Raw genomic sequence first — 22,264 nt, 5'->3', positions numbered from 1 at the left:
ACGTCGCGTGGGTAACGCTGAAGCTTCACTTAATAGACAAATGGCATTGATTCAATGCGTGACTCACTGAGTTTTGTTTCCCGTGGCCGCGACCGCGAGTTCCTCACGCTGTGGATGCTGACCAGCGCTGTCACTGATGCCATTCATGGTAAATACCCTTTATTTTAAACGTTAAAAGGATGACAGGACAAATATTTAACTTTCCTTGGCCACGGCAACCTTTTCACGAATATGACTTGACCTCAAAGACAGACGCAGGTAATCGCACGCGCTCAGTCGATCTCTCTCATTCACTGTCTGTTTAGGCTTAAGAGCAAATCCACGAAGCCTCTGTACAAATCACCATGATAAAACCATGATCGCCGCGTCTTATTATCATTATTAACTTATTTAACATTCAATACACATGCACGAAGTTCAAAACAAGGAGGGAATAGCCTTATGAAAAAGAAAACAAGCGAATATCGCGGTTGCTGCGGTTACTTGAATTCCTCTGCGGTTGGCTTGTCATTAGCGCGGTACTGCGATATTGCGGTTATCGCGACAGCCCTAATGTAGGCGCGGCAAGCACACTCATAATAGAAGTGACGCGGCGCGCTCGTTTTTCCAGGCGCGCCTCTGTTCATGGTTGCATAGCAACGACAGACGCCACGGGAGAGCAAGCACTGTGGAAAGGAGAAATCGGTACGAACTGCGAAATTGGTCCAGAGAACCGTGGATTTTCACTGGTATTGGTACCGAATATTAAACATTTTCAGTGAAAAAAAATTCACTGAAAAAAAAATGTTTTCAGTGAAAAAATTCACCTTTAATTTATTTCTAGGTGAAGACGGACCTGAGGAATAGGCTACAAGGACAGCATCTGGCCACGTGCATGCGTGTCAGCATTAACAGCACCGCTACTGGAAGAATTTCTAGGGGAAACACTGGAATGATTCCGTATGTTTGAACAAATCAGTTGAATGGATGAAATTATGACTTTGTGTGAATGATTAATTCAACTGACTCACTCATAAAGACATAACGACAGTCACTGTATTTTTGTTAATGAACAGTGTTTTTGAACGAATCATTTAAGTGAATTAATCAAATGACTACCTTAAAAATACAGTAAATTGTTACCACTAATGATGCAACCTGCATACAGAGCCAAAAAAAATGCAGTATAATTATTTCATCATGAAACATTCTTTAAAAAAAAAAAAAAAAACTCAATTAGATTAATTCTGAATCATTGAAAGGTTTCACAACAGTCATCATTCATTCATGTATCTGGCTACACTGGTTAAGCCGTATGAGAGCTGAAACAACACAATAAAATATGCATTTTCAATACATTGTCTTATAATTGTACTTATTTGCAATCTTGTCATATTCAATTCAGACTGCACTCCCACTACTTGAGTAAAATATAATATTAAATTCAGTGGTGGTACTTCGCACTTTTACAAATCAATCTATTATAAGAAATTACGAGAAGTCAGTCAGGCTTTAAATTATGACAGAATTGCACAGAAGAATCTGAAATCTCACAGGATGAGATGTATGATGATTCAGTCAATACCCCATGAACCCTTGGGTCGACAATTTACCGTGGTTAAACTGAATCAAATTAAGTGATCACCACAGATAATTAGACACTAATAAAACGCTTTGCATCCTATTGATCACCAATGCCTTCATAGAAAAATATTGAATCTGCTCCACTCGTTGCTTAACGAATCAATCTCAAAACTAATAAGATGCAGCCTCCATTATGGAAGAGAAGTAACACATGAGATCGCTTTCATTTCTCAATTGTTTCTCTTAGACTGTAAATGAAGTAGTATGCTAATTTCTCAGATGTTTCTCCTGAGAAAACCTGTGCTACGATTAACTAAGACACCAAAGTCTCTATCAAAAGTTGAAAATGTCAATTTGAACTCAAATTTCTTTAATCTAAGCTTCTCTCCATATTCAGTTCAAAGGAATTATTCAAAGGAATTTTAATAGAAAAATCTTATACTGAAGCGAAACAATCTCCAAGCAACATCTGAGCAATAAACTTTTGCTTTTTTTTCTCAGCATATTGTCACAGCGGTCACTGCCGGCTTGAACCTCACCGAGGACCCATATGTAAAACATCAGACCCTCTCGTCCCTTAACGACCCTGTTCCTCATTAGCCCTGCATTTATAATTCACCAGCCGGGATCTAATTGATCACTACAGTAATGGAGAATTGATTGATCTGGCCTGGAAGCGAGTTGTGGGAATCATAACGCCGAGCGCTGAGGTCTCCGATGAGCCCTGAATGACAATGAAGACACCGGAGGGATTTAAAGACACAGAACGCCACGCAAGAACTTCAAGAGCTCATGTGAACTTCAAATAATATGCTTAGCGACACAAGGCTGAAGCATGCAAATGTTTTCAGGGCATTCTGGGTACTGGTTAGACAACCAGACACAATCTGAAGATCATGTGGCAGAAGATTTGTGCAGGCTAAAGCCATCAGCAGGTGTCTGACAAAGAGATGTCATTGATTCATGCCCATTATCAATGTTCTTAGAGTCCTGTGGAGAAAGGAATGGATTGGTTGGCTCAATAAGAACGATCTCAGGCACCAAGTACAAGTGGGAGGGGCTACCGACTGTGAGGGGAGAGCTAAACCAATCAGACGCTTGAGAACAGTGCCTACACAGAAAATCATTTTTCGAAAACAGATTATTGGAGTACGTTTTATATGTATATAATATTTCAGTCATTCTACTTGAGAATATTATGTTTAATTCAACGTGTCACTTGCAAATTTCTCAGTAAGTATTTGTGAAATATACCAGTGTGAATTTTCTAGTTTGGGTGAACAGTCACTTACTTTGAACATTTGAAAATTCAAGATTTCAATTAGTGCACCCTTTTTTGCACCCTTGAAGGGCACTTCGGGAAGGGGACGCCGTTTGTAGGAGCGTTTCAAACGAAGTGAACAACTGAATCCCTTTTACAAAGGGCCCTTCCACAGGTCCGTTAGCGAAGGGAAGGTGCGGTGGTCACTTCAAGGAAGTAATTTAATTTATTTATGGTGTTGAGATGGGCATAGGGATGCTCACTTCCGATTGGAATTTTCCCTTAGTTTCACCCTCATGGACAGTTTAGTTTGTATCCTTCAATCACATGTCTCATTTGTTCTCAGTTTCCCACCACTTGTTTGTCTCCTAGGTAACTCATTGCGTTCTGGTTTGTTTCCATGGTTACTCATCAGTTCCCTGGTTTGTATCACCTGTTTTAATTCAATCATCTTTGTTTTCACTTAGTATATATACAGTATATGCCTGTGTTTTAGTTCTTATTTGTTGGTTCTTGTTAATGCTTATATTCAGTTTGGTGTAGTTCTCCTTTGGTTAATAAAGTCTGTTCACTTTTATCTGTCTCCGCGTCATATACACCACACTCAGCCAAAGTGTGACAAAAGTAACTTTTGAAAAGGAATTGTTGCCTTTCAACAAAATGTTATATTTCTGGGAATGAGATTTGCCAGACCAATCAGATTAACACTGACTTAAGACATGTCCATATTTGGTGCTATTTTGAACTGCCCAATCACACAGAACGAGCAGTGCGCTGCGTTTTTTTATGTTGCTAGGCAACCACTGAAACAGCTGTCCTGTCAGTCAAGTACACGTCAAATCAGCTTTTTATTAACTTTATTTTCTTTCTGTTAACATTGTGGTAGTTACGGTTCGTGAAGTCGTTAAGCTCCTGGTAACCCGCGAGAGCACCACAAGTTTATCCTCCATCATCGCACTCTCAGGGCATTCAAGCAACTGTAGCTTTCATCACTAAAATGGAAGGTCCGCCTCTCCATTCGTTTGATTGGACAGTGAAAAAAAACGCGATGGCGTCAGGCACTTTTTCCGCTCGGAGTTGCTTTTTTTTCAACTGCAAAGACGCGAGGCGCAGGAGGCGCATAAACAGCACGCAGAATGCTCAATGCCATAAGAAACCAATTGAAAAAAGGTGCCTCTCACTGCAAAAAATGCATCAGGTGTGATTGGGGCCTTAGAAAACATTTTTGCAATAAAAAAAAAAAAAAATTTAAGTTGAACTTCTTAAGTTGAGCACTGCATTTTTAGAAGACAATGAGATGCGCAAGGCTGCAAAAGTTGCGAGTACAACGGTCAAATCATCTAGTACATTTACATAAAAAATCAATGGCAGATTCATATGTAAACTTCGCTAAGGCGGTGATCCCAGAATGCATCGTGGAAAAAAATGATTAATCCAAGACAACAAACAAGAATGTTGATTATGAAAACGTATTTATTTGTAACAATGAAAAGTGTTTCATTTTAAATCAACAACTATGATTATTGGACAAAATGAAGCTGCAATAATATAAAACATAAAAATTAAATGAAAAAAATTTGAAATTAGAACTGTTGCCTTGGCAACTCACTAAAATTAAGTTTACAAAAATTACTCAAACTAAAATAAAAAGTAAAAATGTTTGCAAAAAGGAATAAAAATAATAAAAACTCAAAATTGCGAAAACTAAAATAAATTAAAAAGTAAATAGAAATATTTAAAAAAAAAAACTTGAATTACACTTTAAACCTATAAATATAAGCCAATTCAAAATGAATACATATAATAACATAAATACTAAAATAACACCTCTCACTAGGTTTTGTCTTTTGAAAAAGAGCTGAATTCTCCCAAATTATATAATTTGTAAGTTTCACTTCAAGCTGAACAAATGAACCCAAAATGATTCACTATTGAAATGCATCTTAATTACAGGCCTGTTTGAAGAACGTTCAAACGTATTGAGTTGTACGAGCTCCAGTGAGTTTAATACGTCTCTGAGCAGTTTGCCAATATATATATTCATTAATTATAACTGCGGATAATTTAACTCTGATTGAATCTGCTTTGCTGAAGGAGATCGTTATCATAAAGACGCAAATTAGCCACAGATTGGCCACTGATATCAATCCACATCTGCTCAAATCTGCACTTTCTGTAACATAACCGTGTGTGATCAGTAAAGGAGAGCATGAGCGTGTTAGCAGCAGGTTACGGGCTCGACGAGCAGCAGGGGTCATGTCAGCTCAAAAGGACACGATCACCATCTGACCTCTTTGTCGAGACGCCAGCGTTACCATTTTCCCTCTGACATAGTGAAGATGAAATATCACCTCCCATCAAACGCCGCATACAAATGAGAGAAAGAGAGAGACTAAAAGGAAACTGCACGATTCTGTGGAATTACAGTCGGATCATTTTGGAAAAGCATGCTAGCCTACTATTGTATCCCACAATGCAATGTGCTCAACAAGATTTAAAAAAAAAAAATTTTTAAATCTTAATTAAATAAAAATTACAAAATCTTTTTAAAAACTGGATTAAATTAAGCTACATTTATTTAATATATTTAACTGAATTATGCAAAGTAATGAGGTCATGTGACAACACTAGCATACGACCATTTATCGTTGAAAATTTACTGTTTAACATGCTATTCATAAAAAAAAAGCACAATAATGAGTATAAACTGCACATTTTGCCTGCACAACTAAAAAGCAGAAAAAAATATATAAATAAATAAATAAACAAGAATAAGTAATACTGATCTTTTTCATGGTTCTGTGCTGCAGGTCTGAGGGGAAAAAAAAAACCTTACAGGATTATTTACTGGATCAGGAAGTCCAAAAATCCCCTGGATGATTATGATAATACAATGTATTTGAGATTGGCTCTGAAAATACGATGGAATTGTTGACTATGCAAAGCAGGGAATCTTTTCACTCTGTCGCGCATAAAAATGTAAATTTAGGCCAGTTGCAAATACTGTTTATTGGGAAGTGAAAGTAATCGGCTTTGCCTTAAACTCACAAAAGGCCTCCAATTTCCCGACTTGCATTCCTGTTTGAGAGGGAGGTTAATCGCCCTCTGAAAAGAAAAAAAAAAAAAACTCCAATATGGTCAGAGCAACTTTGTGTTATTTTCTTCCCCATCGGAAAACAATCGAGTCCATTCACATCAAAGTGCTTCAAGAGAGGGAAAGAAAGAGAGAAATCCAAGGTCTGAAGAAAGACGGCCAGGTTTGATCGAACGGGAACACATACGCGTGAAGTGCTGAGTTCTGTTGAATTGTCCGTCAATCACATCTAGTATTCATAAGACCCACATACATCAGTCGGAATGCAACATCTGAAGAGCCAAGAGGAAGCGGAGGACCGGAATGAGCCTAAAAACAGTCTCTGGATCTAAATTAAGCTAAACAACATGGAGAAATGACTAGATTTTTATATATTCTAAAGAAAATGGTGGCAATTGGCTGTTAAAAAGATAGCACATTGACACTAGGGTGGTTGCTAGGGCGTTGCTATGTTGCCAAGGTGCTCGGATTGGTTTCAATGCATTGTTATGAGGTTGATTATTTGTTTGGGAGGTTGCTAGGGCGTTGCTATGTTGTCAAGGTGCTCGGAGTGGTTTTAATGCATTGTTATGCGGTTGATCATTTGTTTGGCTGGTTGCTAGGGCGTTGCTATGTTGCCAAAGTGCTCGGAGTGGTTTTAATGCATTGTTATGGGGTTGATCATTTGTTTGGGTGGTTGCAGAGTGGTTGCTAAGGTGTTTTGAGTGTTTAAACGTGGTGCTGTGAGGTTGCTAGAGAATATTTGGGTGGTTGCCAAGAACTTCAGGGTGGTTGCTTACTGGTCAGAACAGTGGAGTTGCAAACAGGACTACAGTAATTACATGCATACAAAATGCATACTTTAATATTTCCCTAACAAAAAGGGTGAGCACTAGTAATAGAAAAGCTTGACTTAGCAAACAATGCTAAATATGGCACTTGGTACCAGGACAGAAGGCATTCTAAATGTGTCAAGGAGCAGAAAGGACCTCAGTGAAATCACATAATCTTCTAATGCTGAATTCATGAACACTAGAGTGTAATTCTCTAAAGGGACCAGCGCAACACATCACCTTTACAGGAACACCCACATGAGGCGCTGATATTGGGCTGAATATCAAAAAATAAGATGTGTGTGTACGAACAGTCATGAAATCTCTGGTTTAAAGCCATAACGCCGTGAGCGGATACACCCACTCACTCATTCACACATCCGTCTTTCCAAAAACGATATGAGAAAAGAAGGGTACTAGCAGACAACAGCACATTTGAGACCCTCGCACACATTTCATTTATGGTGGGAGGAAATTAAAAACAGAAATGATAATTTCCAGCCTAGACTCATGACACAAACGGTCTAGTAATACATTTTGTTCATTTATATTTATGAATCAATTACTACTGATTTTAAGAATCAAATACTGATTTTCATAAATGTTTGAATTTAACATGCATAATGCAACATGTTCATTAACAGTAAGCAAGCTAATTAATGTGACAAATCAATCACAAATTGTAATTTGACATGCAAATGTTAATATAATAATAACACAGGGCTGTTGATTTTCCATGTTAATTTAGTGCAATAAGAAATATGCAGTTAATCATTTCTCCGAAATTGCGTAAAAGTGTTCTTCCCAATTTTCCTGAAAAACAATAGCTGTCCAACAATAACAATATGTTGACATTTGGTAGTAAATTTTAACAATTCTGGTCAGCCACAATAATGTCATTAAGTCTTCATTTAGAAGCTTTTCTCAGCACAGATTACACAATTAATTAGAGTAAATAACTGGAATATTACGTAATTAATTTGATTTCAACTAAGGACAACCCTAATGGTGCACTAAAAGCAGGGCTTCTCATTAAAAATATAACAAAATCATGCAGCCATCCATAATATGTAAAGACAATAAAGGCTTTCTTCAGAAACCCACAACATGAGGTTAAAATGGTCACGAGAGACGTTTTGGTGGCGTGTTAGAAAATGCTAGAGTGGCATTGAGAAACCTTCTATAGCCTGTTAATCTCGGATAAAGGTAAAACGTGTAGTGGAAATACTGAATTGAACTGCACAGGTTGTATATTTTCTAGTGAATGAAGTCTTCTGTCCTTCTAGGGGATTTGAGCGTTAAGTGAAGTTTGTTTTCATGGTAACTAGTTTAAAGAAACTTTCCGCGGACGTTCTGCAGGGAATTCTGTGCTCTGGAAGTTCAAACTCTTTATCACAGAAGCAGCGGACTGAGGCTTCGAGATGAGACGGATGCATTTATATTAACAATCAACAACAAACGCCTGAACTCAGACTGAACTCGGGTCTGTTTATAGGTCACCGTGTTCTCTCGCTCAAGGAACCTGCACTAAACAGCCCTTCTGGTGTTGTGTGGCTTATTATAATGAGAGAGTAATTAAAGTGCACCGGACGTTTTTTACAAGAAGGTACAAGAACTACCAAGAGATACATGACATAGCACTTGAATGTTTTTAGACGAAAGCAAAACAAAATATAGAAAAATGGAGAGAAAGAGACAGAAAGAGGGACAGACCTGTATAGGGAGGGACGGACAAACAGACAGATAGACTGGATGGATGGATGGATGGATGGATGGATGGATGGATGGATGGATGGATGGAGACGGATAAATAAAAAGGGGGGGGGGGTAAAGATACAGCAGACTAGACAGAAGAACAGATAGACAGAAAGTTGGAGGGATAGACGTAGGGACAGACAGATGGAGAGATGGACAAGTGAAGGGATAAATTGGTATAGGGATAGATAGATAGATAGATAGATAGATAGATAGATAGATAGATAGATAGATAGATAGATAGATAGATAGATAGATAGATAGATAGATAGATTATTGGGAGGATAGGTTATTGGGAGGATGAATAGACTGAATGAATGAATGAAAAGAAGGAGGGGTAGACATGATGGATGGATGGATGGATGGATGGATGGATGGATGGATGGATGGATGGATGGACGGATGGACGGATGGATGGATGGATGGATGGATGGATGGATGGATGGATGGAGAGATAGACAGATATTAGGGCAGATAGACTGAAGGATAGACAGACATACAGCATGTGCTTTGTCGTTAATCTTCAACACACACACACACACACACACACTTAGCTATCTTAATGGAGACATTGCATAGTCAGCTAGTTATAAATACTATAACCTAAATCAAACCTACACATAAATTCTATCCCTACCAGAAAAAAACAACAAAAAAAAACAAACGAAGACATCCCCAAAAGGAGGTTTGGGAGTTTTTGTCAGGTTTCTCTCACTTCTGGGTACAAATTTGTCCCCAAAATATGGTCAAGTAGGTGCACACACACACACACACACACACACACACACACACACACACACACACACACGTGTCAAGTAAAGGTAGTTTAGCTGCTTCATTGCTCATGTGTGTCTCATCATACAGTGTTATTGCTCTCTGCTGAGCTGTTCAGCATCAGCACAAACACACACTCACATCAGCACAACGCAGCTCGTATACATGTGTGCGCTCACACACAGCAGCTGGGGCTTATGGGTCCACTGAGGGAAACGCCACAAACCCTCACCAACATCTCAAGCGTACTACAGCCCTGTCCTGCAGCTCATATCTGGACCGTCACATGATTCTCGAAGAGGATGAGGTCATCAAAGCAGGTTTAGGTTCTTATAAGGATCTCAAACACACACACCCTTGAAAATGAGCACTTTGTGCATCTGAAATACATTAGAAACGGCAATTAAATTTACTTAAAAGGGTGTTGCTGCTTGCATAAAGTTCGTTAGATATCTGTCCTTATGTACGTTACTATATAAATTAACTATCAGCTCAAACGAGTTAGAAAAACAAATTGTTTAACAGTTTTTCATGTACAAAAAAAAAAAGAAAAAGTCATGCACATCATGTAAGAAAAATTACATTTCTCTTAAATAAACTATATACTGGAGTAAGTGTGGCTGAAATGTGTGAGAGTTGAACATTCAGTCAAAGCTACTCAGAAAAATCCCACTAGAAAAGCAAAAACATCTCTAGTGCAAAAAAAGTCAGGACATTTTTGCTTGAAAAGAAACAAGTTTCTCAAAGCGTTAAATTACGAGCGAAGAAAGCTGAGTTTGTAAATTTCCACTATTACAGTACGTTAAAAAACAGACGTTGAGAGGCCGAGCACAAACTCTCTCATACTGGAAGTTGTTTTAAATCAATCGTAATATCATTTACATCTTCTGCAGTACTTGGAAATGTCAGTGTTCATATTTCGTCAGCGTAACACTAATTAATTGCCTCTTATCAATAATCAATACGGTCCTCGCACAGCTCTTTAAACTGATCTATGAAGACAACACACCTTAAAAACCTTTCCATTAGTTATTCATGATAACCAGGATGGTAAGAACTTAAACTATCAATCTCAGTGCTTGAGCACTAACTAAAATAAATAAGTCATTTTATAAACAATCTTTCAATTTTGGAATGAATCAAAAGTGTTGCTAACAGATCATTGTGCTACAGAACAAATGGGCATTTCACCAAATCCATTCAAGACAGTCGACTTTACAGGAGACGATAGATCTCAAAGAGTTAAAGGGATAGTTCACCCAAAAATAAATATTATCCGATGATTTACTCACCCTCAAGCCATTCTAGGTGAATATGACATTCTTCTTTCAGTCGAACACAATCTGAATTATATTTAAAAAATATCCTGGCTGGATGACTCCAGGGGTTAATAAAGGCCTTCTGAAGCGAAGCGATGCGTTTTTGTAAGAAAAATATCCATCTTTACAACTTTATAAATTAAATTCACTGGATTTCGGGGTCTAGAAGTCGAAGGGGCTGTTTACAAGACACGACAACAGCGTTTTGGGTCCCTGAAAACTTGCATTTTGAAAACGGGTTTCAAAATGCAAGTTTTTGAAAAAGGTCTCCGTGTTAACAACAAAAACGCGAATCTCTGAAGACAATGACGTCATGCACATGCGTATTACGTGTTCAGACTATAGTGTTTCATCGCCATCTAATGGACTGGCAGCAGAATACAGTGTTTTTAGTAGTTTTCGCGGATCCGTGTGAATGGGGATTCGTTTTGACTATGGTGTCATCTGTACGCGGAAAACTCAAAGGAAAAACTTCTCCGTTTTAAGCATATCGTTGTCTTGTAAACGTACCCTAAATCGAGGAGGATCTTGAGTTTGTTGCCCAGCCCTATTAGTTTGAACCGCGTGAGGCATCTACTCTCACCTAAGCTTACGCTACTCCTACATCCTATGTCATGCGTCAGGTCAGAGGTCACCCTTTCCAGTAACTCGCATACCACCCTTAAAGTTAGAAATATGGATATTTTTCTTACAAAAACTCATCGCTTCGCTTCAGAAGGCCTATATTTACCCCCTGGAGCCATATGGATTACTTTTATGATGGATGGATGCGCTTTATATGCCATGATTGTATAAAGATGGAAGAGACAGGATATTTTATTATATAATTCTGAAAAAAGAAAGTCATATACACCTAGGATGGCTTGAGGGAGAGTAAATTATGGGCTAATTCTCATTTTTGGGTGAACTATCCTTTTAAATTGAGCAAACAATGCTAAGTTGGTAAATTTCCACTATTACATTAAAGCTCAGATGTTGAGAGACAAACTTTGAAATGTGAGTGTTTATCTCTCGTCAGCGTAACATTAACATAATTAAATGGCTCTTTCAGATAGATCAACAATTGTGGATCAATGTGCTACAAAACATATTGCCATTTTGCCAAATCCACTCAAAAAATAAGACTTTACAGGTGCAAAGACAAATACTTGTGCTCTTCAAGTAAAAAAAAAAAAGGCAAAAAAGCTTTCCCTCTCCGGATATTATCAATCACATACAGCAAGATGATGAATAAACCCATTTCAGAAACCTTATCCTAGAATCACCAGGGGAATAAAATAATCTTTTAAGTGAGGCCTCTTCACGGTATTATCAGAGGATCAGATCGATACGACCCCATGGGTAAAAATAATCTCTCGCCATCTCTACCAGGCAGCAAATCTCGCTTCAGTATGACTGTACGAGCTCAACGCGTGACCTAAAGATGACAAGTCCACTTCGCTCTGGAACATTTTGCCTTTGGTGTACATGTAACATGGAGGACAAAATGCAAAGTACCTAGAAAACACATACAATTTCCCCATCATTCCAGTCTCCACCGATCGGATTTCGTCCTTCAGAACACCTGAAACAGAGATTGCGTTCATGCTCACCACTGTGAAGTCTTCGGCGCTGCATTCGGCTCCTCTGAAGTAGCAGGACAGGAGCATTTCCTTAATGTCGTGGCCCGTTCGATCGTAGAACTCGCGCATGTTGAAGGGACGAGGCTTGAAGCTGGAGAAGTCCGCCTTATCTTTCAGGGTCATCATGACGCTCTCCTCCACCATGTGTGTATCCCGGATCTCATACCTGATAAGATAAGACGTTTCAATCAGGAAATCTTGTTGAGTTTAGTGCATTGAATGCTCAATGGCTTTAGAAAAAGTGACATGGTATTACCATTAGTAAAGCCATCATGGTTTATAGCACTACTTTTCTGCCCTTAAACGTGATGAAAAGAAACTAAAAAAACTAAAAAGTTAAACCTGCTGACAGAACTTTTCTTAAAAACTTCCAGAACTGACAGAACGTGATGAGAATCAGAAAAAAATAAGGGTTTTTCTCGAATGCAAAATGTATTAAAGTTAACACATATGCAGGAATTAGTTTAATTTATGTTTGTTTTAAAATATAAATATGCAGCTGCAGTATGAATAATTTCATGTCACTGTGGGTTTCTGGCCATGTAGGCTATCAGTGTTTGACAGTGAATTTGCATCAATAGTTTAAATACTAGCGGATATTTATATTTTGAATATGACTACATACAAATAGCACAGCATACCATCTTATTATTTACAAGAGAATTTTACATCCTGATAATTACAGTGCAGTCTTGAAAGGACATGGTATTATTTACAGCACTGAAATCTCCTTATAACAATGCTCAACTTACGTGAGATTTTAAACCTTGAGGAGAATGTTTAATTCTAAGAGCACTACAAATGGCATTTTCAACATCTGTAGCTTACATCGTACGTTTCACTTCACCTAAGTAAAGAAAGACATTAGCACCAGACTACAAGAAGTCTGGGTAAAATAATCGCGGTGAACAGGAGTCTAGGCCCTCTCGGCCGGGTGTTGCGTTACCTCAGGAGTGGTTGCTAGGCAGTTACAGATAAACGAAAGGATGTTACGCATGCGCAGTCAACAAAATGAAACTGAAACAACTTTTTATTCTTACTTTACTCAACTTTTAAGTTACATTAAAAAAAAAAAAAAAATTGTTTCGTTCTAAAATTTGTTTAAAACAAGTGTCCTTCTCGCCGTACTATGGAAGCTTGATTCTGCCTCGGAAAAATGTAAAAGATTTTTGTTCTCAGAATTGTGAGATATAAAATCGCAATTGCGAGTTATAATTTCAGAAATGCGCGATAAAAGTCAGAATTTACTAAATTAAAGAGGTAAACTTGCAATTCGGACTTTTCTCCCTCACAATTTCGATTAGGCTATAACCTTTTTATCATTTAGCCTATCCCAAGAAGAAAAAGTCAGAATTGGGAGATAAAAAGTCGCATTTATCGTTTGTTTGTTTTTTGTTTGTTTTTTTGTGGCAGAAACCAGCTTCCATACCAAACACTACTAAAATATCAGAGTCAATCTCCCAATTAAGACAGATTGCTGCTTCCTCAGAGAACAGCATTACCGCATGCTATCCTCTCACCTTGTGAGATGAATTAAAAGACACAAATATTGCACTGAAAATCAGTTAACTGACATGCAACATTAGATTCGAAAAGTAATATTTTGACTATAAGAATTGAATTCACTAAGTAAAACATATGCTACTTTTATTTTTAGTCGTTGAAACATGTAACTACAGCATAAGGTGTTTCTTGACAGCAAACACAAGTGAATGCATCTAAAAACAGCCGTTTAAAGGAGCAGGTTTCATTTCCTTCAGACCTTTCTGTTGCTCTTTCCTCGAACCTCTCGCCACAAAGACGAGCTGTCAGGCAGGTTTCCTCTCGCTGCTGGAGCACAAAGTAAAAGATTAATGGAGGTGGTGAGACAGAAGGACAGACGGGCTCGAGAGAGACAGGCATGACAGCACACACAGCGAGTGTCACCATCTCACTCCCAGGCCATTATCCTCTTAGTCCGTGCCGCTGTCAGTTCAGAGTCCACACTGACCATCAGGACAAGAGCACTTGACGGCTTCCATTGAACGCTTGCCGTGCTCACAGACCTCAGACGGGTGCATTTTTGTTTTACAATCACACTATGGTTATATATATACATTTTAAAGTGACAAATGTGCAATTTGTACATAAATTAGAGTCTCAAGTGTTGGATGTTGCTGAAGTTCCTCGTTCCTGACTAAATCATTGGTTAACCTATACGCATAATGTAGCAGTGGGCGATATACCGGTAGACACGATTAACCGGTAGAAATGTATCAACCAGTAGAGATTTTGGACTATTGTCTCTATCTATTGACGTTGCTGCTGTGCAGTCACAAAAAAAAAAAAAAAAAAAAAACGAAAGCACGAAAGCATTTGCAGTTGCGGTTTAAAAAAACAAGTGATTTTGAAACGTTTAAGTGCAATTAGCAGCAAAGGAGAACTCATTTCAGTATATGCCATGTTCTCTGAGAAACTGAGTGCTTTTTGCCAAAGTGACCGTGTCTTTGCAAGTAAACACGGTAATTTATGTAAAGTTTAGAAAGAAAACGCACGAGTATATTGGATCCGTGCAGTCGGTCTTAAAGTGACAGCATCCAAATGTACCTGCTGTCATTAATAAAAAATTTAAAAAAAACTGATTTGACTGAATCACTTGTAAATTTAATAAGAATGCATGTATATTTTATTACACAGTTTTTATACATTTAATTACTTTATATATTTTATGTAGTATTTCTAGTGCTTGAAGTTTTCAAGTAGGTCTATTTAATTTGTGTCTTTGTTCTATTGTAGGCCTAGTTTGTTTTCTTTGCTCTTTCTTTATCACTGTTTACTTGTCTTGAGTAAGCTTGAGAGTTTTTGTAGGCTAGTATTAGTTTTTTAAATGATATTGAAAATGGTGATACGAATAATACAATTTCAATGGTATCAAACATATTGATTTTAAAATCCTTATTTAACGCAAAAATAACTATATATTGTGATATATGTCGTTATCATGAAATAAAATTACTCATATCGTGATGTAAGATTTTGGTCATAACACCCACCCCTACGCTAGACCTAGGACTAGGGGAAAAAAAATGTTAAATAAATAAATAAATCATAAGTGTTTAATAATACAATTTAAATAATTTTAATATTTATAATTACATAATCATAACAAAACAGTATAATAAATCCAATATATTATAATTATTCATATATCAATATTAATTATATTCATATTGTTATAATTATACTTTAAAATATTAATGAATAATTAGTTCAAAAATGAAATTAAGTTCACAGTTCTCAGATGTTGGTTAGTAGTAAGTGTATTATTTTGATTGTTTTATTTAAAAAAATATATGATTTAATTACTTAATAGCTTTTCATTAAACTCACAAACCTCTGCAGTTCCATCATGAACCCTAGTCTGACAAACCCTGAGGTATGTAATATTTAATGCACTTCATATTTTTGATAATAAAGAAGTGAAAACAGTTTCTTTCTATTTGTACTTTTATATTAATATGGTACAAGACTATCCTGTTAAAATCAATGTGATAAATGAGTTAGGTCAAAGGTAATCAAAAAGTAGTCAGATTATATTACCTTAATTGTGATGTAATGGGTTTAACTACTATCAATTTTGTCATGTAATTTGGAATTAGTATGAATATTTTCATCAAATTCTTCCAAGAGCAAATGATCTGAGCTGCTCTTCACATTCATTTTATACCTCTATAATATTACTGTATGACAACTGTGTCTATTTTTATTTCTCCTAAGGACTTTAAGAAGAAACATCGGGGGCGTTTATATATAACTGAGAATTATAAAAGTGCGACGTCTAAAGAATTTCCACTAGGTTTGTGTGATGGGTTTAAAAAGTAATCTGAGGTATTTGACATATAATCACATCTTCAATGTGGATAACGCCGGCTAATCTCAACAACAAACATCTCATGCAGAGCTTCAGGCAGCCTGAATTAAACACATTACAGACCTAAAGATCATGAAGTACAAGACAAATATTGCCATTTGATTCAGCATCGCTCTATTAGCTCTATTATCGACTGGTTTTCTTGGTTTTATCCTATTAAAACGAACATCACATTATAAAAAGCAGATGTTTACCTGGTCTTCATTGCTATATTCTTGTTCTCACACAGCTTCACATGTACACAACTAATGCCTGACGCTACGAGAACATCTATTGTTTTCATTGCAAGGCAGGGGCGCCACATGACAAAAGGAACTTCCTGTTGAAGTCCCCTGCTGTTAATCATCACAAGTCAGACAAATAGTGTCAATTAGCTGGGGAATTCATCAAGCTTGAAGTCGATCTCATTAGCTGGAATTTCATAAGTGGCTTGTTAATCTTCTCCTTCAAACCAAATCATTATAATTCCAATCTGACAGCCATTTTTCAAATCAACACAAAACTTTGCTCACATGCCATTTTAATTTAAGTTCAACTGCCTACAGGTTATTTAACTAAACATTGGAAATGGAATGTTGTTTAATTTTGATATAAAAATTACAGCGACAAACTTTTTTCAAAATTATTTCTTTAAAACATGTTGTTGTTTTTTTTAAACAGATGAAACTTCTGAACAGATGAAATATTATTATTTTTTCTTTAAAATAACGTTTGAAATAACATTTTTCTTTGAAACAACAGGTGAAACATATATTAACCAAGTAAATTGTGAATTTTGACTTTAAATTGGACATTAAAAAGTGAAAACAGTGTTTAAAGGGATACTTCACAGATTGGCATTAAGCTTTGTATCAGTAGAAACCCGGTAGTATTTTCAAATGACCGTGCTTCCCTCCCTCATGTCCTCCTGAGACAACAGATTTCTGTATTGTGTGTCTGGAAAAAAACCTCAGATGACGCAGAAATCGTAATTTAGCGCCATCTGAGGCTTTTTTGTCCAGAGGCTAGAGACTACAGCCAGTAGTAGGAGCTCGTTCTGCATGTTTTCAACCCGCACATAGGTTGGGCTGTACATCCTCGTACAAAGCAATTTAGCATCATTTCAACGGAAAAAAACGCTAGTATTTAAATTAATTTATACTAACTCGTCACAGAGACTCACGATAAAACACCGTCTTTTCAGTTTCGAGTAAACTAGTAGCCTAGTTGTATCACTTCTTCCGATACTGCCCTCTGTAACCGGTAGGCGTGGCTTGGGAGTGGCCTCGTAGTGCAGTGAAGCAAGTGCATTATGGGAGTTGTTGTCTTTCATCCACATGAGCTAAAAATACATTTTCTGACTTTTCTCAGTCTAGAAGGCACCAACTTCTAAAATAATTTCACATTTCTACTACATAAATGACCCAATTTAAAAATATGAAATATCCCTTTAACAACAACAATTTCAGTCTGTTAAAAGCTATCATATATTCCATTGTACTTTTATGGTGCAATTTTAAGAGCATTAGAAGAAAGATTGACACACAACACAACCGTGACAAGTTTTTTTCCCCAACTCACTATACTTTCTCGCTCTCTCTGCTCTCGATAAAAGTGCCAAACAGCCAGAACTAAATTGAAAAACTGTTCCTCGGACATGATCCTGTGAGGATTTCCTACCAGCTTCTCCCAGAAACACTGTTAACACCTCACAAAACCAGGAGGATTTAGGCGATGACAGGTGGTCTGGTTCAGGTTAAGGTTAATATCATTATTATTTGCAGCAATATCCTCTGGTTCTTCAAGCGTAGGAGTGACCACTGCTAACCAAAGAACCTGCTACCCTCACCTTTTATATCTGGCTTTGCTAATAACAGAAGGACAGCTCTGTTAGGTGGACCACAGCTCAAGGTTAACTCAATTTAAGACCACCGGCTTCACCATCTCTCCTTTGACGGCTGGATATTTTCAGACTCTAAGTAAGCACACATCGAGATCTGGCACAGACCTGCAGTCCGTGATTTATTCACCTTTAGAGAATATTGAATTTCGACCGGCAGCCTGTTACAGCTCTCTTATTAAATGCCTGCTGGGAGCAGTTCGCTTAGCGCTCGTACGAGCGAGGCCTACCTGTGAGCATGAGTAGAGCACTATTACTCTCTGTTAGACTCAAAATATGCTTATTTACAAAGCGGAGGGACACTGGAGTTCAAAATTAGTGTATTTGCGTCAACACTGATAGCTTAGCATGTAGCTATGTTTCATTAGAAAGCCTTGAGGTCATCCAAAGATTTATTTTCCAGTCAAATACTTAGCCAAGCCTCCAACTCAAACACTGGCAAGTGAAATCTAACATTTTATTAGCCAATGGCTAATGATAGACATTATGTAGTCGCCTAGAATGAAAGTTCATTTGCATATACGAGTGATTTACTTGCATTGTAGAGGGTTGTGAAATGTTACGTTTAAATACACAAATAATCCATTATCTTATCTATTTGACATTAGGGTTAAATGGTTTTACAGAGAAGATGTGGGATCTCTTTTTTCGCTCTATAAATCAAAAATATAAAAGCCCATTTCCACCATTTAAAAGAAAATCATGCTCTGGTGAATCATAATTGACATAAAAAGTAAGTAAAAATGCAGGTAAATGTAAATGACATTAAAAGTAAAAATTATGACATTTTAAGTCATAATTAAGAGATGAAATGTTGAAATTATGACTCTAAGTCTAAATTATAAGATTAAAAATTCGAAATTATGATTTATTTAATTAAAAAAATTTAAAGTCAAAATTATGTTAAGCCAATTATGAGATAAAGAGTTAATTATGAGATAAAAAAAATGAAATTATAAGATCAGAAAGCTGACATTTTGACATAAAAATCTAAATTGTAAGATTAAAAAGTCCTTTTGTGTCATAATTATGATTTATCTGAGCATATTTTGTTTTCTAATGTGGCGGAAATGAGCTTCCATAAAAATAAAATAAAAAATACTGTTAATAACCAAATTTTCAGATAAGGTGTAATAAAAGAAATTCTTAAATGTGTATTTCGGATGTTTTCTTCACTCACCTGAAAGAAGACATGCTATTAGAGGCAAAATAAAATATAATATATAATAGCCCAAAATATCAAATTTTACCAGTGCATCAAAACACAATAGTTTTGCCTGTAGTGTCTTAATACAAGTCACTGAGAGAAGGTTCATGGTTCAAGCCATGGTCACATGGTTCTTCGAGGCTCCTGCACCTTCCCCTGATCTTGCTAACTTGCTAACTTCATTCAGACTCACGGCTTGATGACGCCATCAGGAAGCGGATGCCGCCAGAAATTCGAACAACTATGGCCCTGTCCCAAATGGCACACTCCGGACTTGTGGACTTCCTCAGAGTCCACACTTTGGTGACGTCATGTAGTGCAGACCTATAGGGCCCTTGGCGCGAGTCCACGAGGGCGCATTGAGAGGTATTTTTGGGACAGACTCGATCGTCACGCCGGAAATAACGGCCTGTTTTTTTTTTTTTTTTTTTGCATTACAATATAAATCATTACAATGGAAATAATACAAAACAATGAACATGAACATGTGGGGATACAGAGAAAATGAAAGTAAATAATAACAGTGAATAAAATATTTTTACAATTTATATAAAACTTGTTCTATAATACAGGATATTTTCGAAGCTCTTTTATTGGAGGGGATTTTTTGAAGTGAAGAATAACTGTAAATCATAAGCAAAAAATTTGCAACTAGGTTTGAATTTAAGGTATATTGCTTTGTGAATATGATATTTACCCATCGTACAGAAAAAGTTTAATATATCATCTAGCTTTTTATTTTCAGAGACATCAGAGTGAAAAATAACCTTACTGACAGAAATATTACAGGTCTGGTTGTTGTTGGACAGGAGAAATCACATTTTTTGCGCTCCAACGTCTCATATCCACGTCCACTACACAGCCTAATTTTACAGTTCTATATTTTGATATTGTGCATATCACCTGGGCATTAGACAATAGATATATCATGCTTATTTAAATGATGTATACAGTTGTACATAATAATACATAATGTTACATTTGAACTAAGATTGCAATTTTAAAACATAATGAAAATGTGCATGAGTTTCAGGTGAATTTACAGGTTTCAATATTCATACTATGTTTACATATGACTCAGTAAAGCCCTGATATTCGGTTCTATTTATTTAATGAATCATAATGTGATCGTATTATTCAACGCACTATTATTATGTTTGAGACATTAACCACTGGTCGATGACCATAATGTTTGTATAAACTGTAGGGAACAACTGGTAAAATGTACATTTAGGTCATAAAAACTGTAATATTTTCTTCTCAGCCATGTCAACAATTATCCGTGAGTGAAATCTCCTCCCATCCGTTGTGTGATTGGCCTTTCGCAAGGATTCCTGGGTAGTTAAAGTGCGTGAAGCCTGCTTCTATGCGGGCTTCGCGGAAGACCGCTTCAAGGGTACAAAGGGGGCGCTGCTGAGCACACTTCAGAGCGGTAAAATGCTGAATGGGACAGTCTACGGACTCGTAGACTCAGCGAGCACGCGCAATTCAAGTCCACGAGACCGAAAGTCCGCATGAAGTGCGCCATTTGGGACAGGGCCTTAGTTAAGAGGGTGCTGTGTCTACTCCCTCGGCAGCTGTTCTGCGTGTGTGTGTGTGTAAAGTTTTAATGTTGTCCTGCCAGAACCCTCTAAAGTAATCAGTGTGAAGCTCTGTAAGTGGGGTTGGGAAAGGCGCAACTGGATTATGGGCAATAAGCACTTTAATTTTCCAAAGATGGTATAACAAATGACAGAGCAACTTCCTCATCGCTCTCCCAGTGCCGCGGATGCTCAGAATAAACTTAGTTTTCCACTAGCAGACTTACGGGAGATTACGGGAGAGGTGACACGGCTTGATTAAACGTCACAGCGTAACAAATGCACCGTTATTGCGCATTAACTCTGAGAATGAACCGTTTGGGAAGTCTTGAAAATCCTCCAAGAGATTTAAAGTGAACAGCGGACAACAATGTGGTTATTTTATCAACATGTTTTAAATAAACGAGAAGAGATTTTTCCAATTATGCAGTTTGGCTGCGCATTATAGCGCTAAACATGCGGCGCATGTAAACACAGTATCCACACAAACAATTAGGATCTGCTTTTACAAAAAGCCATGCATTTCCAGGCTGATTTATACAAGTCAGGGATAGTTTTTAAAACAGTGCTTTTTTTGCCCATACGGTGTAAGTCAATGAGGTCCCATGTTGGTTTTGGACCCCATTGACTTTCATTGTACAGACAAAAATAATAATAAAAATATTCAATGGTCATTTTACTCAGGATCTTTACTCAGTGCACATGCATATCACATGTTTGGTTTATAGGTATGCGTATTTGAATATATATGTGCACAGGTGCATCTTCTTTCTTTACAAATTGACATCACCAAATTACTTGTCTGACCTGCATAATACAGAATTTTTATATAGAGAAAATTATTATTAAGTTAGCTGTTTAAGTTTGCTTGTTTAGCTGGCTAATAGTCTGCTGGGAAACCAGCACACCATCATACTGAGGACTAGTATCCAAAACACAACATACTTGGTTAGTTTTCATGCAGCTTAACTCTGAAACCACACATTCTGTCAACAAACGACCCTTTAGTCATGAAACCGTCCTTCCACCAGCTCTCTTTAGCTCTCCCAGCATTAATGTTGGCGTTTCCAGGCTGTGAAGTGGCACAAAGCATCACAGCATTTCCCTGACGCAAAGGCGCGAAATGACAGGGAGCCGGTGAGCATAGCTGGGCCTGTATATCAACAGTGAACCGGCGTGGTTTCACAAACAGTGCTAATTACATGGGGATAAATCCTTGTTTATCACATGGCTTATGAGACACGAGTTAATTGCTTCCGCTTGTCAGCCCTCCAATCCCTCTGAAGCCCCTCGGCTCCCAGTCGCTACGCCTCGTCTCTTTCCGCAGCAGACACACGACCAGTTTCTCGCCGCATGGCAACAGGAAGTTACACGGAGCACAATTGCTTTTTACACACCAAATGGTTTTTTTGAAATGCCAGAGATCTGCAACCAGTCAGACAAGACGTATTTGCATATTTAAAATATTAGTAAAATAATACTGACTAC

At 37.3% G+C, this 22,264-nt stretch overlaps 1 protein-coding gene across 2 annotated transcripts in view; it reads right to left on the bottom strand.

Moving 5' to 3' along the window:
• Positions 1-22,264, bottom strand: part of asic1b (acid-sensing (proton-gated) ion channel 1b) — a 178,056-nt gene that overhangs the window by 147,622 nt on the left and 8,170 nt on the right. The window contains exons 1-2 of one of the 2 annotated variants that reach the window (XM_079890645.1): positions 12,457-12,476; positions 12,171-12,366 (exon numbers count right to left, since the gene is read on the bottom strand). In XM_079890645.1, the coding sequence (XP_079746771.1) occupies positions 12,171-12,344 (174 nt within the window). In that variant the 5' untranslated portion in view covers positions 12,345-12,366; positions 12,457-12,476. Of the gene's footprint in view, positions 1-12,170; positions 12,367-12,456; positions 12,477-22,264 lie in introns of those variants that run through there. The other variant, XM_079890643.1, reaches the window with a different exon arrangement.

This window comes from Squalius cephalus (genome assembly GCF_949319135.1).
Source record: "Squalius cephalus genome assembly, chromosome: 13".
Lineage (NCBI taxonomy): Eukaryota > Metazoa > Chordata > Actinopteri > Cypriniformes > Leuciscidae > Squalius > Squalius cephalus.
This window is presented reverse-complemented; position numbering and strand designations above follow the sequence as displayed.